Raw genomic sequence first — 17,831 nt, forward strand, 5'->3', positions numbered from 1 at the left:
CCAGCTCTGCCCGGGGCTCAGGGAGTCTTCGAAGACTTCTTCCAGCGGTGGCGGACTGGGGCCCCCCGCCTGAGAGACCACCCGGAGACTCAGAGACAGAGAGACAAAGGGAGACTGGGTCCGGAAGAGAGAAGGCTAGTGCCGAGGAGAGTAGGTGCGAGCCGGGACCCCAGAAGGCGGCGAGGGCGCGCGCGAGGCCGAGTGTCAGAGCGTGGAAAAGTGGGCGTCCAGCGGCAGGTGGACGGATGGGGAGCCCGGGAGCAGAGCCAGGGTCCGTGGGCAGACGCGGCGAGGAGAGGAGGCGGCGGAAGGACTCGCGGATAGACGGGTCCGAGGGCTGGGAAGGAGGCAGCATCCTCACTTCCAGCCTCGGGACCCCGCGCACCCCGCCCCTGGGCGCGCCAGGTAGCCCACCTTTGTCCGGGCTCGCAGCCAGGTGGGGCGGGAAGGGCGGAGCCAGGGGCGGGCCGAGGCCGTGCCTTACCTGTCCGGCCGGCGGGGAGGGGGCGGAGGGGCTCGGGGCCGAGCGCCCGCGGGAGCCGAGCGCAGCTGAGGGCGAGCCGCGGAACGGGGCCGGCGTGGAGAGGTGCGCGGGCAGCCGGAGGATGTGCCCAGGCTGAGCGGGACTGGAAGGAAGGGGGAGTGGGCGGGCAGGAGGGAAGGGGGCGGGAGCGCGGGGAGGGGACAGAGGAGGGGCGGCGGGTGGCGGTCTCGACTGCCCCCAGCCGAGGGGCAGCCCCGGGGCTGGGCCCCGCGCGCTCCCGGCCAGCGCGCCCTCGCCAGCTGCGCTCTGAGTTCTGGGCCAGCTCCCCAGAGGCCTAGGCGCCGCCGCCGCGAGGGCGCGGGGCAGACAAAGGAGGCAGACAAAGGCGGGCGCAGCCCAGCAGCCGTGCGGGCACCGGGCGAGGCAGGCCCACTCCTCCCGGTGCGTAAGAGCCGCCTCGGCGCGGCCCAGGGCGCGTGGGACGGGAGGGGCTCCGGCAGTTGTGGCGCATCAGGAGCGGCCCCGCGCAGGGCGGGCGACAAAGGGCCGCGGCGGGCGGTCCTCGGTGGACCCCAACAATGGAGCGAGGCTGCGCGCTCAGCTGCGGCCGCGTCTGTCCGGGCAGGGGCCCGGGGCCGCAAAAGGATTATTCCGCCTAGACTGTCAAAAGGGATGGAAGAAATGCCCAGGGCGGGGGAGGCGGGACGGGGAACGGCGGGGCCTTTGTAGCCGCAGAAAGTGCGCAGAGTGGGCAGGCGGGGTTCTCCGAGAGGTCGCTCCTGGATGTGGGGGTACAAAGGGTCTTCAAAGTGCTACCAGCTCACCTGGGGCGCTGACGGCGCACCTGTGCCCTCTTTCCCGGTAGGGAAGGGAGAAAGACAACCGCCCCAATACACACACACACACACACACACACACACACACACACACGCGGCGCGGCTCTCGCCACGCCCCGTCCAAAGCCGGCCTGAAGCTTCTCAGACCGGCCCAACCCGGACAAAGCCAGCGCTGGGGCCGGCTCATCCATCACCGCGCGGGGCGCCGTGTCCTGACGACCCTGGGAGTCTGAGAATGCTGGGTTATGGGTCCCGTGCCTCCCATAACTCACGACGGGGTCGGTGGGGCCACGGACGCTGCAAAGATCAAAGAGCGATGGGGCCGGACTCCCATATGTGGGAAGCAGCGCGCCCACCTGGCGCCCTGAGCTCGCCAGGTGGCTTCCGTTTCGACTGTTTTCTTTCTCCAGCGTGTGGCAAATTATGACTTTGAGGTTTAAGAACACAGTTCTGCCGTCAGGCTAAATGTCTGTGCTCCTCTTCTGATGCCATCCCCTATGACCTCGAGCAAGTCGCCTGACCTCTGAGCTCATGATTATACCTAATTTCAGTGTTCTAGGCTTGAATGCAGTGCCCTGTGTAAGGAGATAACGTTTCTAAGGTCTGGCCCATAGGAAATGCTCCTGTAAAATTAGCTGCCATTGTTACCGTGATATTATTAGCTTGGTGGGCACCAGGATGGATTGATGAGAACACTGAACTGTTTATTCACCGAAAGGTTTGAGTCATCCATCCCATAAATACCTGTTGAACACCTACTATGTGCCGGCACCGGAGGTACAGTAGTAAACAACATGGACAAGAATCCCTGCCCCCATGGAGCTCAGATTCTAGTGAAGGAGACAGAAGATAAGTGAACAAATAAATATAAATGATGTCAGGTGGTGATTAGTGCTATGAAGAAAAGTAAAGCACATTACAGACAAAGCATGAAGGGACGAGGTGTTGTTTTACATAAAGTTGTTAGGAAAGGCCTCTTTGCTGGGGCAGTTCTTTTGGCAAAGAAAAGGAAGTAATGAGCCACGTGGTTGTGGGGAGAAGACTTGCAAGCAGAAGAGCTACTGCAAAGGTCCTGGAGCGGGAGTGTGCTTGGTGTGTTTGGCGGAGAAGAGTCAGGCTGGAACAGAGTGAGGTGACATCAGACAGGGAGCTGGGATAGGACCATGTTGTTACAGGAAAGGGGTCCTGACCCAGACCTCAGGAGAGGGTTCTTGGATCTCGCACAAGAAATAATTCAGGGCGAGTCCATAGAGTAAAAAGTTTATTAAGACAGTAGAGGAATAAAAAGAATGACTACTCCATAGACAGCACAGCACCAAGGGTTGCTGGTTGCCCATTTTTATGGTTATTTCCTGATGATGTGCTAAACAAAGGGTGGATTATTCATGCTTCCCCCCTCCCCCCGCCTTTTGTTTTTCTTTTTGAGAGGGAGTCTTGCTCTCACCCAGGCTGGAGTGCAGTGGCACAATCTCAGCTCACTGCAACCTCCACCTCCCGGGTTCAAGCAATTCTCCTGCCTCAGCCTCCCGAGTAGCTGGGATTACAGGTGCGCACCACCATGCCCGGCTAACTTTGTGTTTTTAGTAGAGATGGGGTTTCACCATGTTGGCCAGGCCGGTCTTGAACTCCTGACCTCAGGTGATCCACCTGTCTCAGCCTCCCAAAGTGCTGGGATTACAGCCTCAAGCTACAGCACCCAGCCTTTTTTTTTTTTTTTTTTTTTGAGACAGTCTCACTTTGTTGCCCAGGCTTGTATAGTGGCACGATCTCGGCTCACTGCAACCTCTGCCTCCCAGGTTCAAGCGATTCTCATGCCTCAGCCTCCCAGTTAGCTGGGGTTACAGGCACACACCGCCATGCTCAGCTAATTTTTTGTATTTTTAGTAGAGACAGGGTTTCGCCATGTTGCCCAGGCCGGTCTCGAACTCCTGACCTCAGGCAATCTGCCTGCCTTGGCCTCCCAAAGTGCTAGGGTTACAGAGGTAAGCCAGTGTGCCTGGCCTTTGCTTCCCCTTTTTAGACCGTATAGGGTAACGTCCTGATGTTGCCATGGCATTTGTAAACTGCCATGGCGCTGGTGGGAGTGGAGCAGTGAGGACGACCAGAGGTTGCTCTCGTGGCCATCTTGGTTTTGGTGGGTTTTGACAGGCTTCCTTACTGCAAACTGTTTTATCAGCAAGGTCTTTATGACCTGTATCTTGTGCTGATCTCCTGTCTCATACTGTGACTTAGAATGCCTTAGCCATCTGGGAATATGGCCCAGTAAGTCTCAACCTCATTTGACCCAGCCCCTACTCAAGATGGGGTTGTTCTGGTTCAGACAACTCTAACAATGTGAGCCTGCAAAGGCCACGGGGAGGACTTGGGCTGTTTAGAGGGACCATGAGCAGAGCAGAGACATGATCCGACTTAGGTTTTTAGCAGGTTTGCTGATTCCTTTTTCTTTTTTTTTTTTTGAGATGGAGTCTTGCTCTGTTGTCCAGGCTGGAGTGCAGTGGCGCGATCTTGGCTCACTGCAACCTCTGCCTCCCAAGTTCAAGCGATTCGCCTGCCTCAGCTTCCCGAGTAGCTGTGACTACAGGTGCATGCCACCACGCCTGGCTAATTTTTTGTATTTTTAGTAGAGACAGAGTTTCCCCATGTTAGCCAGGATGGTCTCAATATCCTGACCTCAGGTGATTCGCCAGCCTCGGCCTCCCAAAGTGCTGGGATTACAGGTGTGAGCCACCGTGCCCGGCCGCGTGTGCTGATTCCTAAGGTTGGGAGTAGTTTGCAGTGGGACAAGGGTGAAAGCAAGAGACCAGCTAAGGACTGTGGCAGAGAAGAGATGATGGTCACCTGGGCTTGGGAGAGGGGGCAGTGTGCAGCCAGCATGATTTGCGTCGCCAAGGATAGAGCTGTGGGCCAGCATTCATGAGCCAGGAGAAAAACCTTGGAGTCTCTGGTTCAAATGCTGCTACTGTGGCTGTCCCCTGGCTGGGTGATCTTCCGATGTGCTTGGAGCTGGGGTGACACAATATGAAAAGGTGGATGTTAGGAGAGGCCTGGACTCCTATCCCATCCAGGTTATGATGACTTTAGGGCCTCAGTTTCCTTGTCTGTAAAATGAGGTACTTGAGGGGCCAAAGCAGGCTCCAATATTCATCAACTGATGACTGGATAAGCAGATGTGGTCTATCCATACACGGGAGTATTTTGGTTCTACGAAGGAATGAAGTATCAATATATGATTCGACCTGGATGAATCTTGAAAACATTATGCTAAGTGGAACAAGCCAGACATAAAAGACCATATTTTGTACAATTACATTTATATGAAATGTTCCGTATTGGCAAGTCCAGGTCAGGCGCAGTGGCTCATGCCTGTAATCCTAGCATTTTGAGAGGGTGAGGCAGGAGGACCTCTTGAAGCCAGGAGTTGGAGACCAGCCTGGCAACATAGTGAGACCCCTTCTCTACAGAAAATTTTAAAAATTAGTCTGGGCGTGGTGGCTCATGCCTGTCATCCCAACACTTTGGGAGGCCAAGGTGGGTGGGTCACCTGAGGTCAGGAGTTCGAGACCAGCCTGGCCAATATGGCAAAACCTCATCTCTACTAAAAATTTAAAAATTAGCCAAGCATGATGGAGGTCGCCTGTAGTCCCAGCTACTCGGGAGGCTGAGGCAGGAGAATCGCTTGAACCGGGGAGGCGGAGATTTCATTGAGCCGAGATTGCACCACCGCACTCCAGCCTGGGTGACAGAGAGAGACTCCGTCTCAAAAAAGAAATAAATGAAATAAAAATTAGCTGGGTGTGATGGTGCACACCTGTAGCCCCAGCTATTGGGGAGGCTGAGGTGGGAGGATTGCTTGAGCCCAGGAGGTTGAGGCTTCAGTGAGCTGTGATTGCGTCACTGCACTCCAGCCTAGATGACAGAGTGAGACCCTGTCTCCAAAAAATAAAATTAAAAAATAAAAAAATTGGACAATCCATAGAACAGAAAGTAGATTAATGGTTTTGGAACTGATGTGCCTGGCAACACACTTTGGGCATGAACAACCCTTCTCAAGACATCAGGAGTGATGAAAATGTTCCGAATTAGAGAGTAGCGATGTACAACATTGCAACTATACTAAAAATCACTGAATTGTACCCAGGGAAAATGTGAACTTTATGGTTTGTGAATTATATCTCCACAGAGAAGTGTTTTTTTTTTTTTTTTTTAAAGTGGCAGTTGAGCTGGATCAAAAGTTCTTACCTTGTGGCCCAGGATGGCTTCTGAATATATCTGGACACTCCTGATGTTGTGTAAGGCATTTAGTGTCTCTGGGCCGGGCACAGTGGCTCAAGCCTGTAATCCCAACACTTTGGCAGGCGGAGGCGGGCACATCACTTGGGGTCAGGAGTTCGAGGCCAGCCTGGCCAACATGGCGAAACCCTGTCTGTACTAAAAGTACAAAAAAATTAGCTAGGTGCGGTGGCTCATGCCAGTAATCCCAGAGCTTTGGGAGGCTGAAGCAGGAACTCTGGAGGCCAAATGTTCAAGACCAGCCTGGGTAACACAGCGAGACCCTGTCTCTGTGAAAAAAGAGCAGATGATCAGTAAGGTCCCCCTGACCACTGAGGGGTCAGCAACACTGGGAATCAGTAGAACCCCACGGAGGGAATGGCGGGTGAGGGCTTTGCTCTGGCTGAAGTGTCGGAAGCCATCTCAGGTCAGCAGTGAACCCCGGGATCTGGGACAGCTGTCCAAGTCAGGCCTCACACCAGAAGGCAGATGAGAGCGGAGAGGAGCTGTCAGCAGGAAGTCCTTGTCTTTAGGCATCTTGTTCCGTGATGATGCGTGTCCTCCCTAGGGCACCTTGGGAGTTGCCTGCTGCCTTGGGAAATGGAAATGGAGCTATGGGGATGCCACTAAGGATGGTTTGGATGGGGTTTTGAAAAGTGTGACAGCTTGTCCAGAGGGTTTGTTCTGGGGGCTTAAATAGTGTATATAGACCTTAATATCATTGTCATAACAGTCATTAATTGAGCATTTATGTGCCAGGCATTGTGCACTTTATTTATTTGTTTATTTTTTGAGACACGGTCTCACTTTATCACCCAGGTTGGAGTGCAGCGGTACAAACTTGGCTCACTGCAGCGTTGATTTCCCGGGCTCAAGTGATCCTCCCACCTCAGCCCCCTAAGTAGCTGGGACTACAGGTGCACGCCACCATGCTCAGCTAATTTTTATATTTTTTGTAGAGTTTTTGCCATGTTGCCCAGGCTGGTCTCGAACTCCTGAGCTCAAGTGGTCCGTCCACCTTGGCCTCCCAAAAAGCTGGGATTATAGGCGTGAGCCACCATGCCTGGCATTGTGCACTTTATATTTTTTATAAACATGAACATGGACATAAACATTTGCTCTTTGTCAATCCTATGAAATTAGAACTACCATTATGCCATTTTACAGATGAGCAAACTGAGGTTCAGAGAAAGAAGGGCCTCGCAGCTGTTTAAGGGGCAGTGCTGGGGAGAGAAGCAGCAAGTTGGACACATGAGCAGGCCCAGTGGGTGCTGGGGACACCATAGGGAACATGCCACAGCCCTTGCTTTTGTTTTTGAAAATAGCTTTTCTCTGCATAGCGCCACCCATAGCCCAGGCACTGAAGTCGACGTGTTTTGCTCCTCATCCAGACTCAGTCGGGATTCAAGTCAGGCAAGTGGTAATGAGCCACTGTCCACCATCATTTCATTCCTCTGTCATTCATTCTTTCATTCACTCATTTGACACACATTTGCTGAGAACCTGAATTCGGGCTGGGCATGGTGGCTCAAGCCTGTAATCCCAGCATTTTGGGAGGGTGAGAGGCAGGAGGATCACTTGAGCCCAGGAGTTTGAGACCAGCCTAGGCAACATGGGGAGACCCTGCCTCTGCAAAAAATTTGAAAAATCAGCCAGGTGTGGTGGTGCACACCTGTAATCCTAGCTACTCAGGAGGCTGAGGTAGGAGGATCCCTTGAGCCCAGGAGTTTCAGGCTGCAGTGAGCTATGATTGCCCCACTGCACTCTAGCCTGGGTGACAAGGAGAGAACCTGTCTCTGGGGAAAAAAAAAAGAGAGAGAGAGAACCTGAATTTGGCCAGGCACTGTATTGAAATAATGAATGAGGGCTGGGTCCCTGCCCAGGAGCATTGCAACTGGATGGGCCCCTGAGCGTCAGGATATCAGGAGATTGTCACCAGGCTATGTGTGTCTCACTCTGTATGTCCCCCATACCCATGTGATTGGTGTCCTGGGAACCTTAGGCAGGGTGGGAGAGCTGATTCATTCTGCCATCAGCCTGGTGGGGATGGGAGGGGTCTTGGAATCCTCTCTGGGGTCTGGAAACTTCATTGCCCGGTTCACTCACTGTGGGTTTGTTCCGTAAACCCCAGCAGTCCTCCTCTGCCCGTGCAGGTCTTCCTCTTTGCTGGGCTGGTGCTCACAGCTCACCTTCTCAGTTTCCATTTCAATGTCTCTTGGGAGTGATTTTCCCTCCGTCCCCATCAGAGATCCTCAGGGACCTGCTCTAGTTGGCAAATAAACTCTTGCTCCCCCTAAACACCCATCCTTCCTTCTCAGCCGCCCTCCTACATATTGTCATTATGGTGAAAAATATGCAAATAACTTTGAACAACAGTCTCCCAGCAGACGGATGTTCAAAAATGTAATAAATTAACCCCATAATGTAATCTGGATCCCGCAACCATCCATCATGCTGATGCGATTAAGATATGCAAAACCAGATGCTGAAGAGCGCATGGATGGAGTGTTGGCAGAGCTCCCCGGATGGGCCCATGCTGACTCGGCCCCCTGCCCCTGCCCCCGCCCCCGTGGAACCTGAGGCCATCAGAGGTTTAGAGAACATCTGTCTGGCCTGTTCATTTCACTAATGAGACTGAAGCCTTTTGGGGGTTTCGGGTCAGATGGGTTTGAATCCCTCCCCATCTGCTTCCTAACCCACCTTCCTTCTGTTTGTGATTGGATCTGAACCCAAGGCCCCAAACCCAGACTTTTTTTGTTTTTTTGAGATGGAGTTTTCGCTCTTGTTGCCCAGGCTGGAGTGCAATGGTGCGATCGGCTCACCACGACCTCCGCCTGCCGGGTTCAAGCGACTGTCCTGCCTCAGCCTCCCGAGTAGCTGGGATTACAGGCATGCGCCACCACACCTGGCTAATTTTGTATTTTTAGTAGAGATGGGGTTTCTCCATGTTGGTCAGGTTGATCTCAAACTCCTGACCTCAGGTGATCCACCAGCGTCAGCCTCCCAAAGTGCTGGGATTACAGGCGTGAGCCACCCACCGCGCCCAGCTGACTTTTTTTTTTTAATTGCAATAATTTTTGGTTACATGGGTAAGTTATTTAGTGGTGACTGCTGAGATTTTGGTGCATCCGTCACCTCAGCAGTGTACACTGTACCCAGTATGTAGTCTTTTGTCCCTCACCTTCCCACCCTTCCCTCACCTTCCCACCCTTCCTTCCCCCAGAGTCCCCAAAGTCCAATATATCATTCCTATGCCTTTGCATCCTCATAGGTTAACTCCCACTTACAAGTGAGAACATACGATATTTGCAAACCCAGATATTTTTATCCACAGGTTTCTAGTTGACAGGGTGGGTACTCCAGTGTCAAAAGCTGTTGGGACCTCAGTTTCCCCAAGGAAAAATGAGGGTTGAGTTTATGTCCTCCAAGGTTTTTCTGACGTTCTTAGCTCTGTGTGTCAGGAGTTCTACGGGTGGCTTGTATTGTTTCTCAGGGCAGAGGGCTGGGGCTGGGAGCCCATGGAGAGAGGGCCTGACTTGAGCCCCAATGCCCCTCACACTGTGTCCTGAAGGCCATCCCACAGGAGTCACTTGGCTCTCAGTTTCCCCACCCCAGGCCCCAGTCTGAAGGGCTCCTTTGCAAGGAGTTGCCCCCTATGACTGCCACTGCCTGTCACCAATGCAAAAGCTGCTTAAGCAGCCTCCAGAGAGGGAAAGGAAAGACCCTTGCTTTTCCCAAGTTCTGCAATGAGTCAGTCTCAAGGAGCCACGGAACTCTGTGTATAAGCCAGTGAGCTGCTTGGCCAGCTCTGTGTGGAAATGGCATGATGTGGGCAGGATCCCCATATCTTGAGAAGGGTTGCTGTGCCCAGAATGTGCTGCCAAGTGCACCAGTTCCTAAAACAAAATCATCCATCCCTTTGGATGGATGATTTTACATCACAATTTTACAAAATGCATCGCATTTTTACAAAATGAAGATATTCTCTGGGAACAGTCCAAACCTCTGTGGTGATTCCCACACTTTGCTGGGCATCCGGGCCCCTGGGGAGCTTGTTAAAGGGCCAGTGCCCTGCTGTGCACCCCACCTCGATCAGGTTGCTCTAGGCAGCAGGGCAGCTGTGATTAATGGGCTCCTGGGGGATTCTGATGCAGATTTCCTAGGACTGCATTTGAAGAAATGTTTTGCTGACATTCCTAGCTTAATGGGTTACTTACAGGTTACTTTTTCTCTCCCCATTAGAAGTCTGGAAATGCAGGTTTGAAGGCATCAGGGGGCGGGGGGAGGGATCCAGGTCTTCTATAATGAGCTGTAAACGATAAACAAGTCTGGCTAGATCTGTGTCCAAACAGACGGATGGGACTAACAAGCTCTTACGTCCCTGGAGGTCACAGACAAAGTCCTCTTGGCTTCTGGTCCTGACTTGTTGCCCACTAACTCCGTAGCTGCTTCTCAGATCTTAGTTTTCTCACTTGTAAAATAAGGGGGCTGTAAATAAGTGGAAGCCCTGGTGTCAGAAGAGGCATCAGAGCTGGGTTTGTATTCCCACTGTGTGATTTTGGCGAATTAGAGAACGTTTCTGGGCCTGTTTAACCATCCGTAAAGTGGGGCTATAAAATGGAGACTTAGCTGCTAGGGTTAATGAGAGAATTAACGGAATCAGTGTTTGACACATAAGAAGTGCTCGATGTTAGTCATTATTTTTTATTATTTTAATAATATCATCTCTGAGGGCCCTTTCAGGACTTCCAGACCGAGTCCACGCCCCTGGGGGACTTGGGAGCAGTAAAATGTAGTGGCAGGAGGCACCTCGGCCATCGCCCACCCCACCAGCTGGGAGACTCGGGCAGGTTATTCACCCTTCTGCACCTCGCTTGACTTATCTGTATAAAGAGAACAGTCACAGTAACTGCCTCATGGAGTTACTCCCAGGACTGAGATAATCCACGGACACACTTAGCCCAGTGCCCAGCACTCGGCTGGAGCTCCATAAAGGTCAGCTATTGTTATGAAGCGTAGGGCGGGGAGGGTTCATCCTCTTGGGCGGTCAGGCCAGGCTGCATTTAGGTACCCGGTGGGGGCGGAGCAGGGGCGACGCCGGTGCACGCCCTCTTTTTTTTATTTTTAAAATTTCACCCGGGCCTTGACAACCGGTACAACCCTGTCCTCCCCTGTTCCCGCCCCCGAGCCAGAGGATTCGCTTTTGCGTGGGCAGCTGCAGGGATGGTGACTCGGGCTAGCTCAGATGTGGCTGCCGTTAGTCCCCAGCTGCGCGCTCCCCCGGCCCTCCCCAGCCCTCTTCCGGCGCCTGCTAAAGCGAGAGAAATGCCCTCGGGGGAAGATATGTAGCGATCCAATGGAACGTGGAGATCAACGTTGTGTTTTCTTCGCGCCCACCCGAAGTTGAAGGGAGGTGGCGCGGCGGGTCTCAGCCCCTCCCGGACGCCGAGGCCCGGCCCCCGCCCCTCGGAGCCCCGCCCCCGCAGGCGGAACCGCCCTCTGCGAGGCCCGGTTTGGGCGGTGCGGGAATGGGCGTGGCCTGGGCGGGGCGGGCGCTAGGACCCACCGGAGCGCCGTGAACGTCACCGAGCGGCGCCGAGGCCCCGGGTTGAGCGGGAGGCGCGATCGGTCCGGTCGGTGGCTCCCCGCGGCGGGGCCGGGCCCGATCTCGGGCGGGAACCGAGCGCAGAGCCGGTACTGGGGGAGGGGAGAGGGGGCGGGATTCCCGCCGGGAGGGATCCGGCGTAGCAGGGGGCGGAGTCTTATTCCAACCCAGCTTCGCTTTCCGCATGTTCCGCTTTGCGCTCCCGGCCCTGGGCATCCCGCTGTTTCCCTCTGCGTCCGCGGCCCTGCCCTTTTCGGGGGCACAGCTGTGGTCTTTCCACCCCGCGAGACAGCGGGGCGAGGGGGCGCGGGCGGCCAGTGGATAGAGGCTGATGCCCCCAAGCACGGACGCCAGCGTGGGGGTGGAGGTTCTTCCAGCTGCCCTGAGCCTGTGCGAAGTGGGAGGTCCTGCCCCAGTTCCCACAGACTGTGGGGAGGGAAGAGACGGTGGAAGCGAGCGGGTTCTGGGCTCCTGGGTCTCTGGAACTACCCTCTGCCCTTGCCCCAACACTCAGGTAGCGGGAAGGATGACCACGCTCACACGACAAGACCTCAACTTTGGCCAAGGTAGGGAGGCTGGACCTGCGGGCCCGGGGGCGGGGGCGTCTGGGCCGGCGGGCTTCCTCGAGCCACCGACCTTGTGCACCCCTGCAGTGGTGGCCGATGTACTCTGCGAGTTCCTGGAGGTGGCTGTGCATCTCATCCTCTACGTGCGCGAGGTCTACCCCGTGGGCATCTTCCAGAAACGCAAGAAGTACAACGTGCCGGTCCAGGTGAGGCACGTCCCAGAACCACAGAGTGGGTACAGGGTGGACTTTTAAAAACTCTTTGGTCAGGCGTGGTGGCTCACGCCTGTAATCCTAGCACTTTGGGAGGCCGAGGCAGGCGGATCACCTGAGGTCAGGAGTTCGAGACCAGCCTGACAAATATGGTGAAACCCCGTCTCTACTAAAAATACAAAAATTAGCCGGGCGTGGTGGCCAACGCCTGTAATCCCAGCTACTCAGGAGGCTGAGGCAGGAGAATCCCTTGAACCCAGGAGGCGGAGGTTGCAGTGAGCCGAAATTGTGCCACTGCATTCCAGCCTGGGTGACAAGAGCGAAACTCCGTCTCAAAAAAAAAACCTCTTCCACTTCGGGCCAAGCCACCTCATTCCGCAGGGCCCTGCCCATGCCTTCCAGTTCCAAAGTGGTGATGCCTACCCACCCCTCAGAAGGGAGTTCCCCTTGCCAGAAGTTAGGGACCAGACCTGATAAGAGTTACCCCAGGGGTGGCCGGGCATGGTGGCTCACACCTGTAATCCCAGCACTTTGGGAGGCTGAGGCGGGCGAATCACGAGGTCAGGAGTTCAAGAAACCAGCCTGACCAACATGATGAGATCCTGTCTCTACTAAAAATACAAAAATTAGCCTGGTGTGGTGGTACGCGCCTGTAATCCCCGTTACTAGGGAGGCTGAGGCAGGAGAATCACTTGAACCCGGGATGCAGAGGTTGCAGTGAGTCCAGATCGTGCCACTGCACTCCAGCCTGGGCGACAGAGCAAGACTATGTCTCAAAAAAAAAAAAGTTACCCTGGGGGCATGGTGGCACTTTGAAGGAGCTCGTGAAGCTGGTGAACCTTGGTGTGAGGAGGGTATTTCCAAAAACCTCCAAACCTTCTCCCTACCATTTATCCTAAACTCAATGGGTTAAGGCTAAAAGGCAGACGAAGCAGTGTGCATCGCACTGTAGCTCCAGTCCCTAGAAGTGCCTGTCTCTGGAAGGCACTCAGGAAACATGAGAATAAGTGGTAGAAGCTTAAAGGACATCCAGGTGGTCCCCGCTTCAAGTCCCCACACCACCATTGTTTTCTCACTTCCAGTATGGTATTCAAGACATTACGTGAGGTAGTCAGCACTTTATTTTTTATTTTATATTTTATTTTACTTTATTTTTTGAGACTGAGTCTCACTCTGTCACGCTGGCTGGAGTGCAGTGGCGTGATCTTGGCTCACTGCAACCTCCACCTCCTGGGTTCAAGTGATTCTCCTGCCTCAGCCTCCCGAGTAGCTGGGATTACAGGCGTGTGCCACCACACCTGGCTAATTTTTGTATTTTTAGTAGAGACAAGGTTTTGCTGTGTTGGCCAGGCTGGTCTCGATCTCCTGACCTCCGGTGATCCGCCTGCCTTGGCCTCCCAAAGTGCTGGGATTACAGACGTGAGCACTTTATTATGAAACAGGTTTTGTGTTAGATAATGTTGCCCAACTGTGGGCTAATGTGTTTTGAGTGTGTTTAGGTAGGCCTGGCTGAGCTATGATGTTCTGTATGTTATGTGCATTAACTGCATTTTCCGCTGGTGATATTTGATGGGTTTATCCAAACATAAACCCATAGTAAGTTGAAGGTCACCTTTAGAGGGGAAAGGAAAAAACAATTGACATTTACTCACTTCTTCTTTATGATGAAGTGATTGAAGCCCAGAGAAGTTAAGGAATTTGCCTGAGGCCACACAGTTCCTTAGTTCTTAACTTTTGACATCTGATTACATTTTCCTGGATCCTTTTTCTGGAAAAATGCCCAAGTGCACAAAGATACAACTTTAGGGACTTTTCAGACTCTGGAGGAGTCCATGGACCCCACATTAAGAACCCCTAATGGTATATTAAATGCTCATATTGGGATTGAGTTCTTATCTTTTTTTTCCTTTGAGATGGAGTCTTGCTTTCTTGCCCAAGCTGGAGTGCAGTGGCTTGATCTCAGCTCACTGCAACCTCCGCCTCCCAGGTTCAAGTGATTCTCCTGCCTCAGCCTCCCAAGTAGCTGGGATTACAGGTGCCACCTCACCTGGCCAATTTTTGTATTTTTTAGTAGAGATGGTTGCCATTTTGGCCAGGCTGGTCTCAAACTCCTGACCTCAGGTGATCCACCCACCTCATCCTCTCAAAGTGCTGGGATTAGAGGAGTGAGCCACTGTGCCCAGCCTGAGTTCTTATCTTCTAACTTCTTTCTCTATGGATAAGTTCACAGTTCTTAGCCTCTTTTTTTTTTTTTTTGAGATGGAGTCTCGCTCTGTTGCCCATGCTGCAGTGCAGTGGCGTGATCTCTGCTCACTGCAACCTCCGCCTCCTGGGTTCAAGCGATTCTTCTGCCTCAGCCTCCCAAGTAGCTGGGACTAAGGTGCCTGCCACCATGCCTGGCTAATTTTTGTATTTTTAGTAGAGATGGGGTTTCACCATATTGGCCAGGCTGGTCTCGAACACCTGACCTTGTGATCCACCTGCCTCGGCCTCCCAAAGTGCTGAGATTACAGGCGTGAGCCACCATGCCCGGCCAGTTCTTAGCCTCTTGAGGGAAAGTGGGGTCTCCTGGGTAGGGAGCCCTGGAGAGCTGCTGGGCCTCTGACTGAAGGCAGATGGGGCCTTAGGCTCCTGGTTGTGTTGGGTGGTTTCCCCATTCTGTGCTTTCGGCCTCACGGGCCACATGGTGTTGTGTGCAGATGTCCTGCCACCCGGAGCTGAATCAGTATATCCAGGACACGCTGCACTGCGTCAAGCCACTCCTGGAGAAGGTGAGGGTGCACTGGGCTCCCCAGCCATCTCACCCCATGCTCACCCCTGTCCCTGTGTGCTCACAGTCCAACTCTGGGATGGGGTGATGCTAGGACTCTGTGGGGTCTTCATGGCTCCAATACCCAGAAGCCTGTTCCCTGCACTCTGGAGACCATCCCAACCCAGGGGCAGGCCCCAAGGCATGTGGGCCATGTTCAGAGTGCCTTGGGCCTGGGAGCCCGGGTTGGAGCTTGCTCTAAGTAGGGGCTGCCCCAGAGGGTTCGGGGTTCTTCTCACATCCGTCCCCTCTTCTCCACGCTAAACGTTCTGTCTGAACTGAGCCCCTCAGGGTTTCTTCCCCATCTAGTCCTGATCTCAGACTTCCTGGGACCTTCCCTATGGGGCCCGGGCATTCTCTCAGTCTACACCACTCATGCTGGAGGGTGCCAGCTTCTCAAACCCGCTCTCTGGCCTCTTGGGGACCCCCAGCCTAGCAGCTGAGCAGGGCTGTGAGTGGGCCGTTTCCCCTCCTTCCTTGGGCAAGGGGGTGGAGGCGGGGTGGTGGAGTGGGGGTGGGGTGCCTGGCTCTGCAGTAGGGGTTCCTCTCTTTGCAGAATGATGTGGAGAAAGTGGTGGTGGTGATTTTGGATAAAGAGCACCGCCCAGTGGAGAAATTCGTCTTTGAGATCACCCAGCCTCCACTGCTGTCCATCAGGTGGGCTGCCCCTGCCCCTCGCCCACTAGCTGGCATCAGGTGTGTCTCTGGCAACACACCCACCCCTTTAAGGCGGCCCTTGAATACCTTGGTAAAGGCCTGGGAGGAGAAAGGGCAAGAAGCACCAGCATGACAAGGGGACAGCCTGTGAGCAGCTGAGATGGTTCCAGAGAGATGACATGAGCTACCCAGGGTCACCTGGGTGGGGGCAGAGCCCAGGACACAGAAGCAGTTTTCTGACTCCCCAGGCAAGTGTCCAGTCAACTCGAAGTTGACCTCTGGCACATGCGTTAGTTGGTCAACTGCATGCTTCCAATGGTGAGGTTAGGGCACTGGAATCTGGCACCAACCTGTCCCCACGGGCTGTGTGGCCTTAGGCAAGCCCTTTCCCCTCCTGGCTTGGTGTCCTGGTTCTTGGGCCTGGCTGCACATTAAAACCACCTAGGGAGGCCTCCTCAGGCTGCCCCTACCTCCCCTGTCCCCTGCCAAATTCTGACTTTGTCTGGGGTGGGGCTGGGCATTTCTTTTAAACTCCCTTGCTGGTTTAATTGTGTGGACCGGATAGGGAGCTGGGTCCCAGGCATGCAGCACTCTCACAGGCACTGGAGGGGGTCCTGTACCCCAGGTCTGCATCCAGGCTTGATGCCTGTGGTGGAGGGGAGGGCGCCAGTATGATGGGAACACCTCCTCTCGCTCCCAGCTCAGACTCGCTGCTGTCTCATGTGGAGCAGCTGCTCCGGGCCTTCATCCTGAAGATCAGTGTGTGCGATGCCGTCCTGGACCACAACCCCCCAGGTGTGTCCACTCCCCACCCTCTCTTCCCTTGGCGTTTCCATGGTTATCTCGGGTTGGGCTGTGTTCCCAGGTCCATGTTTGGCTGTTCTGAGACTCATCTCTTCCTAACCCTGAGAGTCCACCTCCTCTGGGAAGCTTCCCTGATTGATTCTACCTGGCTTCCATCTCCCTATTGACTGGGGCTTTTCTTAGCACTTGCTTTGCCATCTGCTCTGGGGGTGCTGCTGAGCCAGCAAGGGAAGTGGGAAGAGGCTGGGCCCAGTGGCTGGCACCAGGGCGGTGGGGGAGCCTCCACCAACCTCTTGCCTCTCCAGGCTGTACCTTCACAGTCCTGGTGCACACGAGAGAAGCCGCCACTCGCAACATGGAGAAGATCCAGGTCATCAAGGTGAGATGAGACGGGTCTGGGTCTGGGCGCAGGCTCTAGAAATGTGATGTCGCAGTTCCAGGCGGGCAGGGGCACTGCCTGTGGCCAGCCACCCATTACATTGGTGCAGCAGCACCTGGCACCCAGCAGGTCCTCAGGCCTGGCCACTGCTCCATCTGGGCACTTGGGGCAGTGAGGAGCCCAGGTGGAGCCACCTACTGGGGCCCCCAGCTCATCCTGGCTCTTCTGAAGTGGGGGCTCTCCAGGGAGGGGTCCTAGCCCACCAGGTTCAGCGTTGGTGCCTGGAGCCTGTTCGTCACTTGGGTTCTATGGACTTGGCCTCTGTGGGGGATCGGGGGGGTCCTGGGGTCTGCATCACCAACAGCTTCCTAGTGATTCTGAGGCTCAGGTTGGAGGCCCCTGGTCTGGAGTGGGAGGGACAGCAAAGTGAGGGCAGGCCAGGGCCCAGCCCTGTCACCCCCCTGACCTTTGTCTCCTCCCTAGGATTTCCCCTGGATCCTGGCGGATGAGCAGGATGTCCACATGCATGACCCCCGGCTGATACCACTAAAAACCATGACGTCGGACATTTTAAAGGTGAGCTTCGTGGGGACCCGGGAAGCTTTATTTAGGGGCTGCTTACGAAGTGAGGCCCGGTGCTGAGGCCTTACTAGAGGGCTTGCGGGAGAGAACGAGGGAATGCCTGGTGGAGGGCTCCTCCCGTCTCTACTCTTCTCCACCTTGGCTATGGCCATGAGGCCCCACCCGTGGTGGAGGTCTGCCCACCAGGGGCTTCTGTGTCCTCCAGCAGGGATGCCCTGGCTGTCTTGCTGACTGTGGCTGTTTGCTTGTGTCCGTCAGATGCAGCTTTACGTGGAAGAGCGCGCTCATAAAGGCAGCTGAGGGGGCACCTGCCACCCCACTGATGCCCAAACTGTCAGACTTTGGGGGATCCCTGCCTAGGGCAGTGCTGCATGGCTGCCCTGATTCCAAGTGCTCTTATCGCCTCTGTGTGTGGATCGCCTGCCCCAGCCCGGGGCCGCTCAGGTCTGCTTGGAGGATGCCTCCCCCAGGAGGGCAGTGAAGGATGCCGCAACCTCGACTTCTCAGCCTCCTGGGGTTCCGCCGGCCAACACTGTCTGTCTCAAATACTGTGCTGTGAGTTGTTTCAATAAAGGGGCCCCAAGGGCTGGGCTGAGCTGAGCCGTCATTAACTGGAGTGGGAGGGACA

The 17,831-nt window shown here is 54.8% G+C and overlaps 2 protein-coding genes across 6 annotated transcripts in view; one reads left to right on the forward strand and one right to left on the reverse strand.

Annotated features, from left to right (window-relative positions):
- Positions 1 to 616, reverse strand: part of DRAXIN (dorsal inhibitory axon guidance protein) — a 36,896-nt gene extending 36,280 nt beyond the window's left edge. For both annotated transcript variants that reach the window (XM_057299847.2, XM_034955399.3), the window contains exon 1: positions 485 to 616. The gene's annotated coding sequence lies outside the window, so the exon portion shown is untranslated. The remainder of the gene's footprint in view (positions 1 to 484) is intronic.
- On the forward strand, positions 304 to 17,798 carry MAD2L2 (mitotic arrest deficient 2 like 2). Of its 4 annotated transcripts, none has more exons than XM_034955564.3 (9): positions 304 to 405; positions 11,709 to 11,760; positions 11,848 to 11,966; positions 14,672 to 14,743; positions 15,338 to 15,438; positions 16,139 to 16,233; positions 16,548 to 16,621; positions 17,105 to 17,197; positions 17,462 to 17,798. In XM_034955564.3, the coding sequence occupies exons 2-9, from the start codon at positions 11,721 to 11,723 to the stop codon at positions 17,501 to 17,503; spliced, it is 636 nt and encodes a 211-aa protein (XP_034811455.1). In that variant the 5' UTR covers positions 304 to 405; positions 11,709 to 11,720; the 3' UTR covers positions 17,504 to 17,798. The 4 variants fall into 4 exon arrangements, with proteins under 4 accessions (XP_034811455.1, XP_034811462.1, XP_003822122.1 ...); XM_034955571.3 differs by lacking the exon at positions 304 to 405 and adding an exon at positions 510 to 586; XM_003822074.4 differs by lacking the exon at positions 304 to 405 and adding an exon at positions 765 to 925.
- Positions 17,799 to 17,831: the final 33 nt, after the last annotated feature.

This window comes from Pan paniscus, chromosome 1 (genome assembly GCF_029289425.2).
Source record: "Pan paniscus chromosome 1, NHGRI_mPanPan1-v2.0_pri, whole genome shotgun sequence".
Classification (NCBI taxonomy): Eukaryota; Metazoa; Chordata; class Mammalia; order Primates; family Hominidae; genus Pan; species Pan paniscus.